Below are 22,282 nucleotides of genomic sequence, written 5' to 3'. Positions count from 1 at the left end.
TCTCCTCTGGCCGGAGAGACCTCGGTGCGTGCATATCCAGAGTCCGAGTATTTTAGAATGACCGCCATGTCTACGCAGGGGATGAACGGAGTGGATAGTGACACTTGCTGGCGACACGCTGCCATCTTGTTCTTGTTTTGAGAATGCGATTAACTTTATTCGGTTAAGTATTCTTTGTTGTATGGATAAGCAATTAGATTTTCTTACTAGGAAAAGACACTTAGATGTTTGGTGTGATTCTTCGCATCATCAAAATGGCACTTGTAGGTAACAGTTAAGGAAACAAGTCTCTATTGCTTTGGTCGCAAAGAATTATTTCTTTTGGATACTTTTTCCAGCTAAAATTGTTTGAACTTACTAAATTAAATATGAAGATTAATTTATTAATACTACTTTACAACATGTTATACTTGTGCAGTTACTTCGAGGATTGATTGAATACTTGAAGATGATGAAAAATTTTATGTAAGTTATGTAAATGTGCCAGTTGACCTAGTGTATTATATACAAAATAGCGAGTTTTAAGTCCTGCTGATGGTAGTTGGTATTGGTTCTCACAGGGGACACTCAAAATCTTAGACTGCGATGCACGGATTTCATAGTCATCATTTTGTCACTGATAAGATCAATTTACATACAAATAATTACATCTTATCTATTTTTCCCTACTTTTCCCTACTAATAAAACGTTTTCTTGAACCAAACGTTAATCCTTTTTTACTTTCGATAATTTATTTTGATTCATTAACATCGGACCAATGGAAAAAATTAATTTCAAGAAAAAGACACTCGAGAGTCAAGGATTAAAGTAAGAAATATGACATTTCTCATAGAACCTGAAACATCAAAAACTTGACATACCAACTCTATTTCTGTGTGTGATTAAGTCGCGTGCGTCATGAAGGGTGTGACCAATATTCGGACCAATAAGACCCTCGTTTGTTTCAGATCCAGTCTTGTCGACCCCATGTACCGGGTGCTTTGTCATTTAAATGGCCGTGATAATGTGGCAAGTCTGAAATAACTTTGATGAAGGGATTAAGAGGAATATTTAGCGAGGATTATGGCAGTAACTCTTTGTACGACCCTTAACCTACAGTACCGGTCCGATTACTTTGATCTCCGAATCCTCCTGGTTACACGTTCCTTTACATTGCTTTCGACTGGTTACCAATTTGCAGTGACACCCCAACGTATACAATTCTGCTACCATTTTTTTTAATACAGACCCGCCCTGTGACCAATTGTATGCAAGATCTCTTGTTCATCTAAAACTTTAATAGAGTCGTTTCGAATCAGTCGAAGTCCTATTTATGATAAACTCTTTTTAAATCATGACTAAATTAGAACAATACTCTTGTTATAAAAAATGGAACTGTACGTTGCAAATGATGCGTGTAAAACTGATGCATATTAACCTTTTGCACTATGATTCCTTTTATAACTATTTTATTGTTCATAATTAATTCGAAAAAAATTCTTTTACAGCTAATGTAAAGTCAAGATTCGAAAACAAATTAGACAAAGTTAGGATCACGCCAACCACAGATTGATTTCATAGAAAACCTCTTGAACGTGGACGAAAAAGACGTACATAAGACACTCTCAAAGTAAACGTGAGAACCGAACCGTAGCGTTGCAAGTAAAAGTAAAAACAGCGATGTATCTGAAGGGACCATGCGCGATTCGAACAACAGATTTTCCGATGGCTGCACTCGTTCCCGTATTTACCAGTTGACTAACAAAGAGGTCACGCAGTGTTCACCCACACAGATATCACGGACGATCGGTACAACCGTTTTGTACCTGCGCTTTTGCCGCTCTTTGACTCTCCGTGCAGTCCTAATCTTCCTTATCCGATCAGCTCCCGATTTGATCAGCTGTTTCCGTGGTGTTGCCGATGCCGCGTCATGTTGCCAAACATTGTAATTCGATATAGAAGCGATCTTGATCTCTCGATCTACGCTACCACCCCAATGTAAATAGCCAAAGGGAGAATTCCCTGTGTATACAAGTTGTTGCACAGTGTATTTACCTGCCGCTTTCACCGATGGAGCTGATACTTCTCGAGATGCACAGAGGTCAGGTGGTAAGCATCGTGGGAGAGTCTTACGAAAAAACTGTTTCTTTCGATCTTAAAGATGCCTAGGGCCCGAACATTGTATCATTTCCTGCTACTCGAATACTTTTTCGCTTGAGAAATGTGTTCAACACCGTCGAAAAATATTTTTGAATTCTGACCAGATCGTTGAGAAATAATTTTAGAGATTGATTCAGAGACTTATCCAAAAAGAATAACAATTTGTATCTGGGTTATAGTTAGAGGTATAGGAGATAAAGCATATTTTTTAAAAAGAATAATGATTTAGGTAGGATTTATATAAAATGACTTTATTTTTGAAGAGTGAGAGAACATTTTGTGGAAAATGGATTTGGAAAAATTGTTGGAATGATTCGTTTAGTTTGTAATTGTTGTGAGCACGGTTTTGTGATGAATGTTTTAAGTAGATTAAATCGCTCGAATAATTTAGGCAAAGGCTACAAGGGAGGGGAACGAGAAATTTCGCTCGCATTGTAATCACACCAACTGCATAAATAAGGCTGTGGAGGTGTCGCCGGATACTTTAAAAGCAGGCGTGTATTGCCATAGCTATTGGTTTATTGATTTATCCATCGGCGCGCACGTTCGCTTTTGAGTGGCCGATATGCCAGAGTAAAAAATGGTCCGTGTCGGTGTACACCGGTATCGATGAATACCCGTTTCCACGCATATTTGCGATGTTGCTCGGATCGTCATTGCATTTTATAATGGACGAACGCGTCGAAACATGCAGTCCAGTGAAAACCGTAGCCGAACGCTTTTATTCCATAATGGCGGAGTTGTTTTGAATTAGAGGAAAATGAAAACTAAATACTTTTTCTCTACATATCCTACCCATATTTTTCTTTATCTATATTTTACTTTACAAACTGCGAAATATTATTTTATTTAAGTTAAGTTTCACTTGAACTTTGTCCACATTTTAGTTACTGACTACATATAATTGTTATGTAATTTCTATTTATACTCTTATTTTGTGTTTACATCATTTTTAATTTTACTAGTTGCTATTTCATTTGGTTTTATAAATATGTTTTACTTATTAAAAGAAGTCGACAATAGAAATTACGTTTCCTATTTTAAGCAATTATTTCAAAATATTTCACTTCTATTTAGAACAGAAAAGAGAAAACACTAGCGAATACCCTACTATTTACTTATACGAAGCAATTGTATTCAATGGGAACAAATGGAATACATCTCAACATTCATCAATCATAATTTTGTGAAATCAAAGAATAGTCTTGCAATGAAATAGCCACATTTACCCGAACTACTCTTTCCAAGGACATTGTCGCTAAAAACTGTCACAAAGGACGCAATGCGAAACGAAGCTTAGATAGAATTACATAGAATATCTAATGGTAGCATTCTCCGGTATCAGGTAATAAAACGTGACGCAAACAGAGCCGGGAGTATCACAGACCAGGCATATTTAAATGCAAATACCATGGCCGCGGCGTGGTCCCAACATAGTTACTGTCGTACGCATGGCTAAGTCAAAGGTAATAGTGCCATTGTACATGGGGAGAGCAGAGCATTGTAGGGGCCCGTGTAAGTAGACAACCAGTAGTAGGTAAGCAAGCGTAGAAAGAGAAAGAGAGAGAGAGAAGGATAAAAGGAGGAAGGAGGGGGAAGGTTAAGGGAGAGATATACAAGGATCGAGATCACAGAACGTTTACTACATGGAACGCTTTTATTCCGTTCTCATTGCCGGGTAAATAACATCTGTACATTAGATCACTATAAAATCGGTCGCCATTGGTGAACGACAATAGGGCTTCCCCCTATTGAAACCTCATTGTAGAATATGATTCAAGAAAGGCTCGTCCGCCTATAATATGACGTTGCGTGCAACCCATGCGGTTTTACGGAGCACCGTGGAGCACTGGAGAGTCCCTGGATGGACGGATAGGCGGACATAAAAAAAGAAAACAAGAACAATAAAAACAGAGGAAAACAACAGGAGAAGAAGAAATAGAACGTGGAAAAGAAAGAAAGAAAAACAGAAGCGAAAACGTAGGAACCGCGGGAGCAATCGCGACGGAGTAAGCTAGGACAGGGAGGAGGAAAAGAGGGAGAAGGATAGACACTTGAAAGAGGAGAGAAACAAAAAGAAACGAGAGAACGAACGAAAGAAAGAAGGGACACGGTGGTTCTTCTCCCGTAGGGGACGAAGAAGGCGTGTGCACGGGGTTAAAAACAGTCCCGAGAGAGCGAAACAAAAGGTGGAGCGTAAAGAGAAACGACTGAGCATCGCTACGCATTGTTCAGGTCGCGGGTTCGGAACGGGTTTTTTTAAATAAAAGAGTAATGTGTTCGTCCATTTCGCCTCTGCCGCCGGGGCACGGATATACGAAAATACACACGGTCTGATACGCGCTGTGATATACCCTACCCCTTCGCCCCGTCTGCCTTCATATATACGCATAGTTTATCGAGGGTGAGTTGGTAGGTGGGTACGCGCGGTCGGGTATGGCCCCCTCTTAGCCCCGTGTGTCAGATATAAACTCTTAACATCTTGGCGGAACAGCGGGCTCAGCCAATCGGAGGGGCGCGCGGGCGTGGCCGCACCTAAGCGCGGCGCCGTGTATGGCCGAGGCCCCGGGGAGGTACACTGTGGCACAGTGTTTTATTTCGCGCAACTGTGGAGGGGTCGTTAGTTTCTGCCCTATCCCTCCCCGCCAAATACCTGTCCACATAACCGTGGGTCCTACTCGCTCGTTCCCATCGTACCGTCCCACTCCTTCCACGCAGCTAGAGTTTCCCCTCTACCCGTCTTTTCCATTCTTTTCTCATTGCTTCTCTCTCCGTACCCGCTTTTCCACCTTCTTTCGCTCCCTTTTTCCTCCGCGCTTTCCTCTCCCGAGCTTCCTGGATCCTCCGCGACATTCCGCCGGTCCTCCCCCTCTACCCCTTCCTAGCAGACGGTTACGACCGTTCCCTCCTCCACCGGCTGAGGACTCCCCCCACCCCGGTTGACGATCCGTCCGCCTTCAGGCTCCCTGTTCGCCGTCGCGACACCACCACCGGCTTCCCTGTCTCTCCGCGCGCGCTACCTGAATCGACTCACCCCGGGATGCTGCAATTGTTGACAATGCCGGAGAGCGAGAGAGAGTGGCGCGCACAGAAGTCAGCCGGATCCCACATTTCGTACCCCGACACCCGTACGAACGATGGAGCTGTGGTCGTGGTCGTCGTAGCCGTTCCTCTTCGCCGGCATAGCATCGGGCGCGCGGGCGCGTGCGCGTCGCCGCCACCGCCAGTTCCACGCCGAGCTCGCTCCCCGCACCACGGTCGTCATCGTTGCCACCTACCCGACCGCGTCTCGCTCGCACCAGCGGCAGCAGCAGCAGCCGTGGTCCCTTGTCGTCGTGCCTCCACCCCCCTCTCTAGGCCGCGGTTCGAGAGTTTCCAGCGGACGCGGCGTTAAATGTGATTTCTTCGGTTGAAGTAAGAAGAGCCCGTGTGACCGCGCTCCGTCGTCGCTACTCGGCCGAGCGACGCCTCTTCCCCTCCCGCCCATCCCCTAGCCGGCTATCTCCTCTATAGCCACGGCGAGTAACGATCGCGTGTGAGAGGATTCGCCTTCGACTTCAGCTTAGGATCCCTTGACACAGTACACCGGGGACTCCCCCGCTGGAACGCGGAAACGGACCAAAAGGAAGTCGCGGAGCCGGGGGTTCCCCCAGGGATATGCGTCTACGGTGACGAAGGACTATTCGTCGGTGGTGATTAACTTGACGGGTTTTTAGTTAGAATGAGAACGGCGCGTGTCAGTGAGCACTGGGCTTTATGCTCGGACGAAAGAGACCAGCGTTCACCGTGATACCTTTTGAACTGTTTGAAAGGACGTCGTTGCCGTTTGTGATTGCCTTGGTAATGACGATACCTGGCCGTGAAGATTGTTAACGCGAACGTTTCTTGTTCAGTGATATTCGTTGGTTTGTCTCCGTTTCTTTCTTGGAATTTGTTGGTCCAATTCCGCGACACCATGTCGTTGCCGCGGGGTGTCGGTCTTGGTGTCGACGTGGGCCAACTGATGCAGCATCAGCAGCAACAGCAACAGCATCACGTGCTGCCGGCTGCGTTCTTCCTACGTGCCAGTGCAGAGAGATACCAAAGGACACCGAAGTGCGCGAGATGCCGGAACCACGGTGTCGTGTCCGCGTTGAAGGGTCACAAACGATACTGTCGTTGGCGGGACTGCGTGTGTGCGAAATGTACCCTGATCGCCGAGCGGCAACGTGTTATGGCTGCCCAGGTAGAGTAATACTATTTAATAATACGTATTTACCCTGCGGATTCTATGTAAAATTGAAATTGAAAATATGCCGTAAGATAAATAGATATGCTACTGCGTAGGGTTAAATACTGTTGGTAACTGTTGCCAACCTCATTTTAGTGTTATTTGCATTCTTTAGTTTTAATTGACATTGAGAAAATACTGTTGATACGAATGGAAAAATTGTGATTATGAATTAAATAATTCTTAACTTCTGTTATAAATGAAGAAATGTCAAACGGAAGTAACTTATGATATAACCTAGTTTTTTTCTTTTGTTAGCAGTGTTGTTACATAGTAAATTGATTTCATTTCACATTTACTAGTGTTATAATACATTAACTTATACATAAATAATTATTTTTGAGGCACCTCATATTATAATATAATGACGTATGGAAACAATTAAATTCGTACTACTTGAATCAAAGAAATGTAGAGTTACTATTTTTTTTAACAAACGAAGTTTTTGTTGAGTCGTTCATACGAACCGCAGCAATAAGCACGCGTTGAACAAGCGAACATCGTCTTAGACGCGTCCACTCCCGCATATTTTTCTTTTGTTTAGAAATCACTTGTTTTCCACGCGTTCCCTCTCGTTATTATGTGTGTCGTCGCATAGTCGATATAACTTGCATCGAGGTTTATCTCCTCATCAGTTTTTTAAATTGGAGTAATGGTTAATAACAAAAATTTATCAAAACATGCATATGAAAAAAAAATTATTGATGGATTGATATTTTAATAACTATATAGGATACTTGTAGAAAAACGTTATGAAAGCATTCATTTGGGGCGTGAGTTGAGGGTGCCGTTTACTCTCTCATGGTTTCATGAAATGAATCAAGGAAGTGTGAACTGATCCAATTAGAATCAGCAAGAGGGTCTCTTAAAACGTGCGACTTTCTTTCTCTTGATCCTTCTTATGTTTCTTAATTCGACGAGAAAATAAGCCGCGTTTACACAGTAGTATAACAATAATGAATGTAACAACCGTTGCCACCTTAAAAGTTACCTTTTGTTTATCGAATTGAAAACCAAATTGATTTAAAAGAAAAGAATGGCAGATGTATATACACATAGAATAAATACAAAGATTCGAAATGCATAATTAAATGTTTTATTTTAAATGGATAGAAAAATAAAAAAGTTGAACAATTAATACCTACTTGAGTAATTATTAACTTGAGTAAATCATCATGAAAAACTGCCATTTTCATCTACTTTAATACCTACTTGTTTAAAAAAAAGTAAATACCTCGTCTGACTACATTTCACAATATTCTTCACTTTATTTTCAAAGCAAATGTTTAAGTTTAAAGGAAATTTTTTTTACTACTGCATACTACCATCTTATTAACATAATCGTGAATTATTTATTAGTACATAGATTTCCTTTACATGTTTATACAAATTAGGTTTTCTATATAGTAAAAAAATGTATCTTTTGTACAACATTATTATCAACCAAAAATTCTGTCGTATTAATTGAATAAGCCTAAGTTATTGAAAGATACATCAATATTATGTTTGTCATTGCAAAAAAGATCAGTACCAAACGTTAATTTACCGTCTAAGTTTCTTTTAATCGGAAATAAAGTTATGAAATTTTAAGATAGAGGAAGGTGGAGTAAAATGGAACGCGTTACTTCGAATCGTAATAACAACTTATTTGAAGCAATAAACGCATGAAACTTTTTTTCGAATTTTGCAGTAGACATTTGGCTGTAAGAAAATAACAGATTTTTTGAAAAAAAAATATTTAGTTACGAAGGAAAATACGATTTTCCAAAAGTATTGAAATATCCGCTTCGTTGAAATGATAAGGTAAAAGGGAGCACCCATTTAAACTCATATAAAAGTACAAAATCTTTATTTCTACCAAATGAAAATTGTTAACCAACATAAGTAAACTATAAATGTATGTTATTTTATAAACAAAGATCACAAATCAATGTGTCATCTTCCTCCTTGGTCCCGGCGGATGCTAACTACCCACTCCAGTTTTTGATACGTTCGGCCTCGTGCCCTCTTATTGGATCATTTTGATATCGTTGTCCGCACGATTGCTCTTGTACCCTATCTTTCGAAGATATCTTCATGTGATTCACCGCGAAATTGATGTCTATTCAGTCGAACGTCGACTTTTATTCGAGGTAAACGTTGTTCATACGCGGTCAAATTGAAGAGATAAAAGGATAATGAATAAATTTGCCTTTTTGCTATTAAAAATAAATATGGGTGCTGCGATGAAACGATTTCAGAGTGCCAGAGATAATTATAATCGCCAAAGCGTAAATATTCGAACGAATTTCTTTCGAAAATATTATCTCACAAAAACAGAGTATATTAACGGCTTTGCTATAATCAAACATTTTCTTTATTTTAATGTAAGAAAAATCGTTGCGCTTATGAGGTAGTTAACATTTTTTGCTGTGTAATAATAATTGCGATGAATTTAGTAAAGTATTAATTAACACACTTAATGATAAAAGGGATGTAGCGTCTTGGTTAGGTCTTTTGATTTAGGAGATATACAGTTTGATGCTTTTTTTAAAGAAAATTCTTAAGGACATAAAAAATTATGTGATTCTGTAAAGAATAGGTACAAATAATGTTTTAACTTACCTTCCTTGACCATGAGATGAATAATAAAGTAGATACAATTATAACACTCATGTGGATAGTTATATAAACTCAAAATTGAGAAGATGAAAATTTAATTATGATAGGAAGAATAAAATGTGTAAAGTCAACGTTTAATTTATTTCTACTTTCCTATTTCTTCAATTCAATTTAGAATAAGTATAAAATTCGCTGTCTCATAATTTCCTATTACAAAATTATTTTCTCTGGTACCAAAGATTGCGACGGCCGTCGGCGTTCAAGTGATCGTTGCATATTGAAATTAATCTTTTATTCGGGGAAATATAACGTTAGATGATGTTTTGTTACAGTTAATGCAGATTATTTTTATTAAACATTGATTAGCTATCCTTTAATTGTCGGAGAATCAATGAATCGATGATTAAGGTGGCAACTTTTGATTTAGTCAGCGCAGCTTCGTTCACATTTTTAATTTTTTAGCAATCACTTGGAAATGTAATTCTTTATTCCGAATTAGTATTTGCATCTTAGGAGACTGTGTTTCTCGTAAATAATATAAATAAATAACAAACACTTCACAACTAAGTAATTGTTGACTACTTTTTAGAACAGTGAAGTAAAAATTACATGAATAAAAATTGAAGTTACTGAAGTTATTAACACATTAAATTTTCTGAAAAAATTGGACGATCTTCTAAATAAGTAATAAACGTTGCTAAGAATGAAAATGCTTGCAAGCAATATTTACACTATTTACATTTACAACTAAATCTCATAATTATGAAGTCTACAGTTTCAAAGATAATTTTCCTGGAAAAACGCAATCTATAGTTGCAGTAACTTGATTTACCATTTATTTAAAAATTACCCTGCCAAACAACTTATTCATTATTTCTCGCATTTTACACAACAAAGAAATACCAACCGTTTCAAATTGACCCATTTACGATTTCTTCTTTCATAATTACTAAAACCGCAAACCCTACTCATAAATTTACTAAAAATTCATTCACTTTACAATTTCGTAACAATCAAATTTCCACAAAATTTCAGTAAACAACTCGTCTCAATTTTCACGAAACATTACAACAAATCAAGGAATAAAATTATTTTATCTGAATATTTTATACCTAATTACATTGCATCTAATTAAATATCGAGTATCGAATTTTATAATTTTTTTATGTCAATTCAAATGGCGACTGTGAGTCGTCTCTCGAGTGTAAGGGGTTAAAATTTCGAAGATTCCAATTAGTGAACTAAAGGAACTGTTCTTAGGTCGCGTTACGGAGGCAGCAGGCCCAAGAGGAGAGCGAGGCGCGCGAGTTAGGGCTGCAATTGCAGTACAATGCAGGCAGCTGCACCACCGCCCCCGTTCTCCCTGGTGCGGCGACTGCAACTACGCCAGCTGGCAGCCCACCCCCGCACCCGGCCCACGTTGCGAGTCCGGCCGGTCTCGCGATTCCGGCGGCGGCGGCAGCCGCAGCCGCGGCCGCGGCCGCTCACATTCAAACCCAACTCCATCAGCAGCCCGACTGCGGCCTCCTGCAACGGAAGAGACTTCCTCAGGATGAGTACCGGCAGCCTAAAGTTGAAAAACAGGAATCGATCGTCGGCGGGATCGCAGGTGAGTGGATGGGATTTCGCAACAGATTCATTAGGAAAATTAATCCCTTTCACTACTTGAACCAGTTAACTGCGGTCGACGAGTATACACGTCATCTTAAAACGCAAAATGGTACTAATTTCTTCAACAATGAATTATTTATTTTTTCAAACGAACATGTAATTTTTCTTGGTTTTGTTTTAGTTTATCGTTAGAATATTTTATAGGTTCATTTGCCCTGCCTTTGGCGAGTATACACTTTATTGTTTGTCTTTACTACGCGCAGAATGAGAGATTTTTCAAACTAAATTCCACAGTTAACAGGTTAACGAGTCTCATTCGTAATTACAATTTCGGACCAAACATTAATGTTACGAGTGAGATTCGAGGTCAAATCGTGAATGAGTTATCGGTTATTATAATTATGGCCTGGATTTTACCCGGTTAAATAGTAGTGCAAGGATTAACCCTTATTAGACGTGAGATTCTTAGATTTGAGTTGCTGGATTGTTACGTGACAACATGTATTTTAGCACTAAAACTATCGATCAATTAGTGTAACTTATTTCCAATTTTTTATAAAAATTAGAACAATACGTTCTTTGAGATTTGAAGAGTCTGCTAGTCTTGTATTTGTGCAAATATACAAATTTAATTGAAAATCATTCACAAAAACGCCTTCATAATTAAAATACTTGTAAAATAAGAGTTCTGAAATGGGTCCATCTTACCCGTCTGGTAGTTTTAGTGTTAATCTCTTGCCCCAAAAATTAATTCAGAGATTTGGTAAAGGCTTGCGCGAAGAATTTTGTTTTTATCTATTTTATGCACATATGTACACTAGTTTTATTTATTAATAATTTTGTATAGAGTGATATGTTTCAAAACAATCTAGTATGCGTAATGTAACAAGACTAATGATGTGTATAAGACGTCATTGACAATTTTGGTATAAAGATATCTAGATGTGCGTGGTGTCTTTCTAACGCGAGAGGTTAACATTTTCAATTGCAGTTTCATATACGTATTTTGTTTTTTTATGTTTCGTTGAAGTATAAAATTTTGTAAAAAATCTTGAATTCGGAGGAGTGGTTTGCTATGTCATGCAACAAGTGACAAACGTCTATTTTGGTAAAAAGTCCGATGAGGGTTAACATGTTCATGATGTATTGACCCACTGGTGGGTCGCAAGATGTGCGTTTATTCGGCGCAAAAATGGACGTTGACGTGATAGGGTTGAAGTGATGTTGGTGTAGAGTTTGAAAAATGATGTGGGAGGTTGTTGGAGAGTGATTTACTGAAGGATATGCTGTAAACGAATCATTGGCAGATTCGAAAATAGGATAGAATAGTAAATAGGATACATCACGGAGCTATTGAAGAATGTAGGATAATGTGTTGAAAGGTAGAGTAACTATCCCAAAGCAGGATACATCATGGAACAGTTATTGAAGAATATAGGATAATTTAGGAAATATTTAATAAAAGATGTAAGATAATTTGTGAATAAATTAGAAAAATATGTGGTATATGCAATGAGGAACTTATTAAAGAGTGGGCATATACTATAGAAAAATGATTGAAGAATCTAGGATACAACCATAGAAGAATTATTGAATGACACAGGATGATTTAGGAGAAAATTATTGAAAGATTAATAAACGATGCAGAATATTACATAGATTATAGATTAGATTATGAAAAACCAAAAATTTTGGACATTTAGAGGATGGCTACTAACAATAAGCAATACTTCCGAAATTCGCGTTATCGTCGCTTTTAAAATATTTGAGATATTCTCGACACATGATCAAAGTAGACTTTGTCGTAAACGAGATTTCAAATGAAAAAATGTTCTATTGGTCATACCATCCTTATGCAATTAACTAAGTGCATTTATAAACTACAACTTTTGATTTCATAAAAAATTAAGCTTCAAATGAAAACTACTTTTCATATAGAATCATTGCCTTTCCGGTTAAACCTATCAGTTACAAACGATTATTTCGTTATATCAGGTGTTACACACTTGTAAATTGATCCTCCCTCTCTAGAACTCCTCGTCCAATAAAGGAATACCATAAGGTAGTTGATTTTGATCGTGCCTCAAGATTCGGGAGCCTCGTTCGCAATCGGCATTAAACAAATATAGATTAGACTGAAGCGAATCGGATTAAAATTATAATTCATTCTACACCTACCATATCGCAAATCATATTTCTCACTTTTCGTTTTTTCTCTGCTTTCTAAGGAAGAAACTTTAAAAAATTCTTCTTCATTTCTTATTATCAATGTTCAAGTACTTTTCTTTCTGTACTATCAAACAGAAAATGATCCGATTGTGTTCGTCAATATTATATAATTTACAAAGTAGAAAATCGCTAGATTTTACATCTAAAACCAAAATAATTTGGTCGAAGTGGAACAGAAATATCAACGATTAACAGATAGGGTGTTCCCATTCCATACGACTTTGTAAAACTTCGACATTCAATATCTTACAAGCCGTTCAACCTGTTAACTGTGGGATTTAGTTCCAAAAATCTCTCATTTTGCGAGGGTATACTTAAATGAGAAACCACAGCAAAATAAAGAAGAATTAAATGGTTATCTGAAAAAATAATGAATCCATCGTTGAAAGAACGTAATATCGCAGTTAACTGGTTAAGCTAGAAGACTCAAAGTATGCAGAACTTGTCTTCTCAAGGAATATAACAAATCCTGTGTGCCTGAGAATAGATTCACGATTATATGGCAAATCGAGTTCGATTTGACGTGGAATGACTCGGTCGCGTTGGTCTTGACCGAACAGGTGGGACCACGGGGCCGCTTCGGTAGCTGTGAGGAGCACTAGTCCACTTTCACGGGAATGCACGGCACGCGCGTGCACTTCACGGGAGGGTGAGAATGAGTCAGGAAGGAGAAGAAGCCCGCAAAGGAGCGAAGGGTTGAACACGGAGAGAATTAAAAGCCGCCACTAACGAGTGCACGACTTCTGGTTCGAGTGGTATAATAAGGGGCCAGGAGTTTGGCCATTATTTACTTAACATTATGGTCTCTGGCCACTTGCCCTATTTAGCCGTGTATGTCACGCACGTTCCTAATGGCCACTTACACGCAGCTCATGCGTGCTAAACGCATGCGCCTTATCTCTCTCTCTCTCTCTCTCTCTCTCTCTCTCTCTCTCTCTCTCTCTCTCTCTCTCTCTCTCTCTCTCTCTCTCTCTCTCTCTCTCTCTCTCTCTCTCTCTCTCTCTCTCTCTCTCTCTCTCTCTCTCTCTCTCTCTCTCTCTCTCTCTCTCTCTCTCTCTCTCTCTCTCTCTCTCTCTCTCCCTCTCTCTCTCTCTCTCTCTCTCCCTCTCTCTCTCTCTCTCTCTCTCTCCCCCTCTCTCTCTCCCTCTCTCTCTCCCTCTCTCTCCCTCTCTCTCCCTCTCTCTCTCTCTCTCTCTCTCTCTCTCTCTCTCTCTCTCTCTCTCTCTCACCCCCTCTGCGCTCTTGGTCGCGTGCCACATTTTCGTTGCTCGTTTGCAGTTTTATAGAATATTGGAAAAATGATGGTATTCACGATCGCACAGTTGACAAAGAGTTTTGATAGTTTTGGATTCAGTTATATGCCTTTTTTTCATGTGCAATTTTATTAATGTCCAGCAGCTATTTTTAATCCATTCCTTAGATATTAAATAGAAAGTAATTTCTATTCAAAAACGTTTCAATACAAATACTCAATATAACAAGCTTAACTCCTAGCATTACAATTTTGTTCGTGACTACAGTAGCTAAAATAATTTCATTCTCGATTATTCAGCAAAAGGCAAAGAAATTGTATGATGATCATCACTGCACTTTTCCTTCTTAACTTAAATATTAATAACAGGAAAGTATTATTTCACTTCGTGCCTTGTACGCAGCGAATAATACTGCTCATAAGAGTCAGAAATTTTTGCTACCAGCCCAACTCGTTAACCGCTTGGCGTATGATTTCTTTCACAATTGCACTCCATAGAACTATTTTATTGCTTCTAGTTCACTAGAAGAAGAAGAGCAATTCATGATCAATCTATGTTTACGTTTCCTTTAGAAAATTACGATTGATAGTAGAAAAATAATATTCCTTTTGAATCCAAAGGGATTAGACGTCATTATTATTTGTTAAATTTTGTTTGAAGTCTTTGCACGATGTTGGAGAGGAAGGAATTAATACAAAGAGTCAACGAAGCTTTACTGTTAACAGTAACTTCGTCTTCACTCCTTTACTCAAAACTCGAATTAAAAATGCCCAATACTTCTGAACATCTACCAGCGCCAGCGAGTTTTGCATCCGACAGAAATTCTTTTCGCCGTTTTTCCCTTGGCTCAATCTCGGAGGCAAGAAAGAGGAATGACAGAGAGGGAAGTGGATAGAGGTAGTCTTCTGTCAGGGGGATGGAAACTTCGATTTCACTCGGTTTCAATTACACCTAGGCTCTCCTTGCTTCCATTGCCCGGCATCATCCTCCCCTTCCAGACCTGTGCAACCCACCCCCATCTGAAAAGTCGAGGGTCGCAAGTGCACAAGATGTCTCTTGGTTCGATCTTCGAAACAGAGTGCTTACAGTAGTGTACAGAGAGGCGGGCGCGGCGTCTTCAGTCGAGAAGTTTAGCTCGTAATTGAATTTCTCGGGCCAGTGCCTACCACCGCGGGGGATTCACAACCGGGTTGTTGGTTGCTCCGATCTCTGTATTCTTGGCTCGGCTCAGAGAGAGGGTTCCGTGCACTCTCGCTCTCTTCGCTCGCGGTCCTGAATATACGGAGAGACTCCGCGATACGACGATGTATTGTGCGTCCTCTCGATGTGATCCTGTTGTATTCTATGCGCCTCCCACCAAACTTCACTCAACACAATTTGCATCCCAGAACCTATTGCCTGTTTGGATCGGCCAAGATTCCTCTCTGCTTAAAAAGGATTGATGTGTATCACTACTGTATTCGGGAGGAAGTTGATATATTTGGAATCATTTGGAAAATTTTGTTTTATATTACTCGTTTGGTAATGACTTTTGCAGTTGTGTAGATCTTTCGATCAGAAGTTTAAGTTTTATTTTTTGGTATGCTCATAGTACAAAATTGTAAAAGTGATTTGTAGAAACGTCTAAGTAAGTGGGTGTAGTACTTAATATGAGCTGGAAATCTATGTGTCAAAGTATAAAGAGAAACTTTAAACGTGTTTTACTTGAAATGTACTTTTCGTAAAGGGTCTGAACGTGTTAGGTTCCGGTAATACGTTCACTATCAAAAATAAAAACTCTACAAAGGATTTAAAACGATTTCTATTTTACTTTCCAAATATACATATTGCTATAAAGATGTGTCGAGAAGGATTTGAATAAAAGCAGTGATTGGAAGAAGGTAGCTTTATCTCTTTGCCCTACGATTTACTTTTCAACTACAATTGATAAAACTACTTGGTTATTAACAATTTATTAAAAAGAGAGAAAAATTCTAGGCATATTCTATATCCCTATTTATTCCAAGATATAATAATTGATAACAGACGAATAACATTTCATTTAAATTCAGGAGGATTGAGTAATATTTATGCTTGTTAAATTCCGTTTAATATCTTCACCAGCAGTCTGACACGTTGTTATAGGACAAGGGGTTAACATTCGGTCTTCGAAGAGTCCGTTCTAGTTCATCGTTTTATCTGGACACGGGGGGTAGACCCGAGGCCAATTTGGATGGCACGCATGTCGGTCTCGCGTATCAAAGTGGCAGGGACGTGCGCGCCGCAGTCATTACGTCGAAAAGGAGGACGCGGAGATTTGGTCTTTCCAGCGATTCCTCCGTGAAGTAGGTAGGATACGCTTTGTAGAGCGCTGTTCTCCCTTTCTCCTGGTACACACGCGAGCGGAAGAACCGTCCCTTTGTGTGTACGTGTGCGGTACACCCTTTATCCTGAAGGATCCGCTCGGTCTCCTTCGTCTACGGGGACCATTATCCGGCAGTTTCTCACAGTAGAAGCTTCTTCGAGTGTCCAAGAAACTTTGTGAAAGACCAGTTCGGCTTCCGTTCTTCCTCTTTCGTGGCTGCGGAGGACACCAGGAAATTATTTCACTCGACTGTGTACAGGCTCGCCCTCGTCTTACGCGTGTCTCCCTTCGTTTCGGGGCGGGCGATGCTATCGCCGCGTTTGTGAGCAGCTTAAACGAGGTTAAATGATACAGGTCGCTCTTCACGAAAGTTTTCGTAGAGATAAAGTACGTGGAATTGTTCGATCAGATACTTTAAAGGGGAATTTATTATGTATTGTAAGAGAGTTATGGAGCAAGGTGAATATATTGTTGGAAGATCACTTGATGGATAGGTTGAAGAATGCGCCTGATCAGTTAACTGCCTTTGACGAGTATACATGCCAATTAAAGCTTGGAATTATAATACGTTCTTTCAACGATGAATCATTGATTCTTTCAGATAAACATGTAATTCTTCTTCATTTTGCTTCGGTGTTTTATTAAAATATATCTTAGGTGCATTCGTCCTGTGTTTGACGAGTAGAAGCTTCATTTTTTGATTTCATTATAAGTAAGACGAGAAATTTTTGAAACTAAATTCCACAGTTAACAGGTTAATTTTCTGTTGGTGTTACTTTCTGATTACTAATATTTTTGATCACTGAATTACCATTTGTTAATACGATTACATGTAATCAATCAAAACTGTGAAACTGTAAACTTGAAAAAGACTTTTTGCTCTTGAGCTGTTCCACTAGACACCAAGTCATATCTCAACTGTATGTGCATGTATGAATTTACTGACGATGATGTCTTTGTCGAAAATGGTTTTTAGTGATAGAATATGATGATAGATTTGTAGAAATTCTGGCGCGAAAGGCGAAAGATACTTTTGTTGCAATTGGGAATTGAAACGCTTGGATTCGGATCTTAGGATTTCAGATATTCGTAAATTCAATTTGCCAAGCTGTATTCAAATGTGAAATAGAGTGCAGATTTGTTACTTTATATTTATCATGCCGTGATATGAATCCAGTTTTAAGATATCTTTAAATTTTGAAGAGTTATACTGGAATATCTTTAAACCCAAAAATTCAAATCATGGGTCTTCGGAATCCAAGTCTTTAAAGCACCGCACACTTGAATTAGGCATCTATACCAGAGAATTTCAGAAGTTAAGGATCCAAGCCAAGGAATTTCAAACCGAGTACACTTAATCTTAGACAGTAAAGTTGGAGAATTTCTATATTCAAGAATTCAAGTTCTCCAGCTTGGGTCCTAAATGGTTTTCTAATTAATGTCTCTCAAGTCCTTAATCCTACCTTTCTGATCTACAATATTATGCTTTTATCTTCAATTGTCTGAAGGATTTAAACAAAAATGTGCAAAATGTTGAAAACATATCGCTAGAAGTTAGAAACCTTAAAAAATCTAGGATCCGTACCAAAGAAGCGAAAGCAAAGGATCTCCTAATTGAATCCTGTCATAACAATCACTCAGCTCTGTCTAGCCAAGCTACAGCTTCGCGCCAATCATTGCCCATCTACTTAAAAAATCGAAACGAAAGCGGATAAGGCACTTAAGAATATACAGAAGTGAATGCTAAAAACGTCTTTAATAAAGCAATAACCATCCGAACAAATACACTTAGGTCAATGTGTCAAGACAGATAAAAACTCTGGCCATTTTAGTGGTAATACAGCCGAGGGGAACGGGTCAAGGCTCCGTGCTCTCTTCGCGGCTCGAAGTAACTTCATATTTAGCCTACCATATTGCCGTTGGCGAGGATGATTCGCATACGCATCTCGAATATACGTACGTATTTAAAGTCCACCGGGTCAGATGGGAATTCATCGGCATCGACGGCGGCTACTTATATTTTCGCGACGTGCCTGGCTACATTGTTTGCAAAGAGTCAGGCACGGGTACGCGGAACACACGGTACGACCGCGGAACATCACCGCTTAGACCTGGCTCTCTGTCTATTTGCATAGGTGTGTAGCCTCTCCTTCGAATGCACGTATTATACGTGCAACGCGCCGCCGTTGGAAGCACGTTTCGAAGTGTGTTTGAACAAAACTTCTGCCAGCGTCCCCTTTCTAGCCGTCCGCTGGACATTTGCTTGGCCGTGATCCATAGACGATTCATGATCTCGATCGAGCTTTCATGGAAATCCTGTCGCATTTTATTCTCATTCTGTGTATGTTTACTTCAAAGTATGACAAGTGATGACGGATGAATAATATTTAATTCCAATTTAAATGAACTGAATACCTCTTTTATTTATTAAATTTCATTTGAAACCGTTATGACGAGTCTCGCACGATATTATAAGGCAAAAGGTTAATATTTGAAGGTTTCTGAATGAATTATTTCATGAAAGTAGCGGTTACAATCGTGGAACAGTGAGTCATGAAGGTGTAACGTGATTGCTTTTCTTAGAAACATTGTGTAGAAGAAAATAAATAAGCTCCTTTTTATGTACTGATATTAGAAAGCATGGTGATAGACTTTTGGTAGATGAATTGTTAACGTTTTCTGCGTTTATTTTTAACCCTTCGCATTCTCATGTTTGGGCAGATGTATTTTATATCTTCTTATGTTTATATTTATTGGTAATGTTATAACTGTATTGTACATAAAAACGATTTTAAGATTTCTCAAAAGTTTTCGAATAAGTTATTAAGGTGATACATTAAACTACAGTCGATGAAAGTATTGTTTCGAAGTGAAAGTTTGAAGAGATTTCGGCTAGCGAAGAGATAAAAATTACATACACAAATGTTTTTATAATATACAAATATGAAAAATAAATATGAAATGATAATTATATGGCTCTCAGCTCGTAAAAATAAAAATATACACAGCAATCGAATCGAAAATCGGTCAGACATGAATGTAACCGGTGAATCAGCGGATCGAACACTCGTCCAATTGAAATCTCGCTGGGGTAATCGTGTCTTTGCATCACGCAGGTTCGAACGGATCCGTGCGAGCCGTCGGGTCTCTCGATGAGAAGAGCGGTCATTCATACGGAAGAAAAAGGGGTGAGAGAGCGTAGAAATGAAACGAATTGAAAAAGAATGAATGGGGGGGGGGGAGGGGGAGAAAACGAGATCTCCGGTAATCGCGAAGTGTTTTATATTCATCCTCGATGGTTTTCTCTTCGGGCAATTGTGCTCGGGCGGATCGGTTTTCGCTCTCAATCGAGGAGAACGAAAAAAAGGAGGAACGAAAATATTATTCGGAAGCTGCGGGGAGCAACCCTCTCCCCGCCCCGTCGGAGAAAAGAAGCGGCGGTTAATCAAATATGTACTTGAACCGCGGCAGGGGCTTCTTTCTTTCTTCTGTTACATCCCTCAGAAGAACAGTTGCGCGGCCGGCACTCTTTAATTAAGTCGAAAGGTATCGTTTATCGCAAACTTCTCCACAATCCAGCTATGGTTCTTCTGCGATACTATACGAACCTTGGGTTGTTGGATGTTAAATAATTAATTTTTTGGGGTGGAGAATTGTTTGGGACTGTATTAACCCGTTGCTCTATGATTTATTTCTCAATTCCGCTCAATAGAGATATTTTATTGTCCATAATTCATTAGGAAAGGCGGGAACTTCTACACTTATTCCATGCCTAGGTTTACTCAGAAGCATTATAATTAATAATATAAAAATCATATTCAATTCGGACTTAGAAGAATTAAGTGATATTTACATTTGTTAAATTCTATTTGAAATCTTCACCACGAGTATGACACGGTATCGTAGGGCAAGGAGTAACACTTAGGGAACCGCCTGAAAGAAGCTGTAAGTATAACCTTTTTCATTGACATTAATCAAAAATATTCAACAGATTTGATTAAAAATTGTGTTTTATAAAAACAAGAAAAGTACTTAATGAATTGTAGATATTCCTAATTTAAGACTTACTAAATAACAAAAGGACAAAAAATAAGCAAAGTAAACGGTAATACGTTGAAAATTAAGTTTCTGAGGAAAATCTCGTCCTCGTTTTAATCTAGGAGTGTCATCATTTAGTAAGTAGACTTCGAATGTTTCTCAAAATTCACGATTCGAACAATTGTTTATGACAGTGTTTTAGTGGAATATAATGAAGGTTAATAGAAGGGATAATAAATAAGTTACCGCTAATAATATTGACACTAACTTTACCCGACATGTACTTACAGATCGCCAACAATGTGTAACGACAGGAAATATACATGGTGATTTTGCTGAATGAGAAAAATACGTACATTGAGAGTATGTTCCCGTCGATTGACGCTGATAATGATCAACGCACAATTGAATGAGTGTATGTAATTTTTATGGATTCATTTCAATCGAAGTCTATGTTGATGGAACACTTTTTAACGTGTTCGTAAGCTATAAATTAGAAAATTAATTATTAGTAGTTGCAAAAATTTGAATTGCGAATTAGTGTTATTTCATATCCCTCGTGATGAATGAGAAGTTTACTTCCAACATTATAGATTAAGCTGCACTTAAATAAATTGCAATCTACTCTTTTAAGTATGACAAATAACTTATAAAAGTATGCATACTATGTAAATATTGTATTTATATAATTATACCTAAGTCTAACTATTTCTTTTGCTTCAAATGAAACTTCTAAAAAAAGCTCGTTTCGAAGTAAAAAACATATCCACATTATTATTACATCTAACATATTCACTTCAAAATTTCAATATCACGTAATTAACCCTCACAAGCTCACATAACTTCTCTAATTCGACCTACCCCAAAACTCACCCCTGTCCACTAAAATCCACCCTAAATCTACTCGAATATCGTGACAAACCGCATATCAGAGCAAACATTTCGCCTGTCCACGCAATGAGAGGCCTAATTTCAATCTAATCCGAAAAATCAGGCACACCGACGGCAGAAATTTCTCAGGAGACAAGCGAGAAAACAGAGAACGAAAGGGAAGGGTTTGGTGGTGCGTCGAGGCGTAAGAAACGAGCGTCGTCTCGGTTTTTCTACGAAGATCGTGGCGCGGAAAGGAGTGTGACAAGGCTCTCTCCTGTTGTGTCGGGGGTTGGAAGAGAGAGGAAGGTGAAAAGAAAAGAGGAGTCGGAGGTCGGGACCTCGGTACCCTCTCCCCGTGGCCTTGTTGGCGTTCAGCAACCGTTTACGGGGCATAAACGCCGAAACAAAAGGCGGCTGGGCGCGAAACAATTAAAAACGTTACGCCCGATCGCTCTCCACCGTTCTCTCCCTTTCCCCCTTCGCTCTCTATTTTTTTTGTCCCTTCTCCACCCCCGGCCGCTGGCTTCGACGATCCCCCGTCCCCTTTCGCCATCTCCTTTTCTCCTTCGTTCCTTCCTCCGCGCTCTTTAACGCGCCCTATGCCCATCGAATCCATCTCGGCGAGCGTATGCGTGTGTTATACGTATCCCGTTCACCCTCGGACGCTCGTTGTCACCCCTTTCGCTGCGGCGCGGCGCAACACGGGAACACACACGGACGTATAAACCCCGCGCCCACGCATTCCGACCCCAACCGGAAACAAAAGGGTATCGCCGACGATTTAATGACTGATCGGGCTGTTGCTCGCTGTTGCTGTCGTCGCGCCGCCCGCACACCCTCGAGGACTTCTGCCACCTCTCTGACTGCCGTCTCTGCTGAGTTGTTTCTTGGGCCTGTTCTCTTCTCTTTTTGCCGTCTTCTTT

The 22,282-nt window shown here is 39.4% G+C and overlaps 1 protein-coding gene and 1 long non-coding RNA gene across 3 annotated transcripts in view; one reads left to right on the top strand and one right to left on the bottom strand.

Annotated features, from left to right (window-relative positions):
- Nucleotides 1-3,860: 3,860 nt before the first annotated feature.
- The window catches only part of LOC143174703 (uncharacterized), a 94,800-nt gene continuing 76,378 nt past the window's right edge, over nucleotides 3,861-22,282 (bottom strand). Inside the window, exon 2 of one of the 2 annotated variants that reach the window (XR_012998928.1) lies at nucleotides 3,861-4,000. This is a non-coding gene — a long non-coding RNA (uncharacterized LOC143174703). Of the gene's footprint in view, nucleotides 4,001-9,704; nucleotides 10,539-22,282 lie in introns of those variants that run through there. The other variant, XR_012998927.1, reaches the window with a different exon arrangement.
- dmrt99B (doublesex-Mab related 99B) overlaps nucleotides 6,096-22,282 on the top strand; it is a 35,230-nt gene continuing 19,043 nt past the window's right edge. Inside the window, exons 1-2 of the mRNA XM_031970586.1 lie at nucleotides 6,096-6,365; nucleotides 10,272-10,620. Coding sequence (XP_031826446.1) covers nucleotides 6,096-6,365; nucleotides 10,272-10,620 — 619 coding nt within the window. The remainder of the gene's footprint in view (nucleotides 6,366-10,271; nucleotides 10,621-22,282) is intronic.

Source organism: Nomia melanderi, chromosome 7 (assembly GCF_051020985.1).
Source record: "Nomia melanderi isolate GNS246 chromosome 7, iyNomMela1, whole genome shotgun sequence".
NCBI lineage: Eukaryota > Metazoa > Arthropoda > Insecta > Hymenoptera > Halictidae > Nomia > Nomia melanderi.
This window is presented reverse-complemented; position numbering and strand designations above follow the sequence as displayed.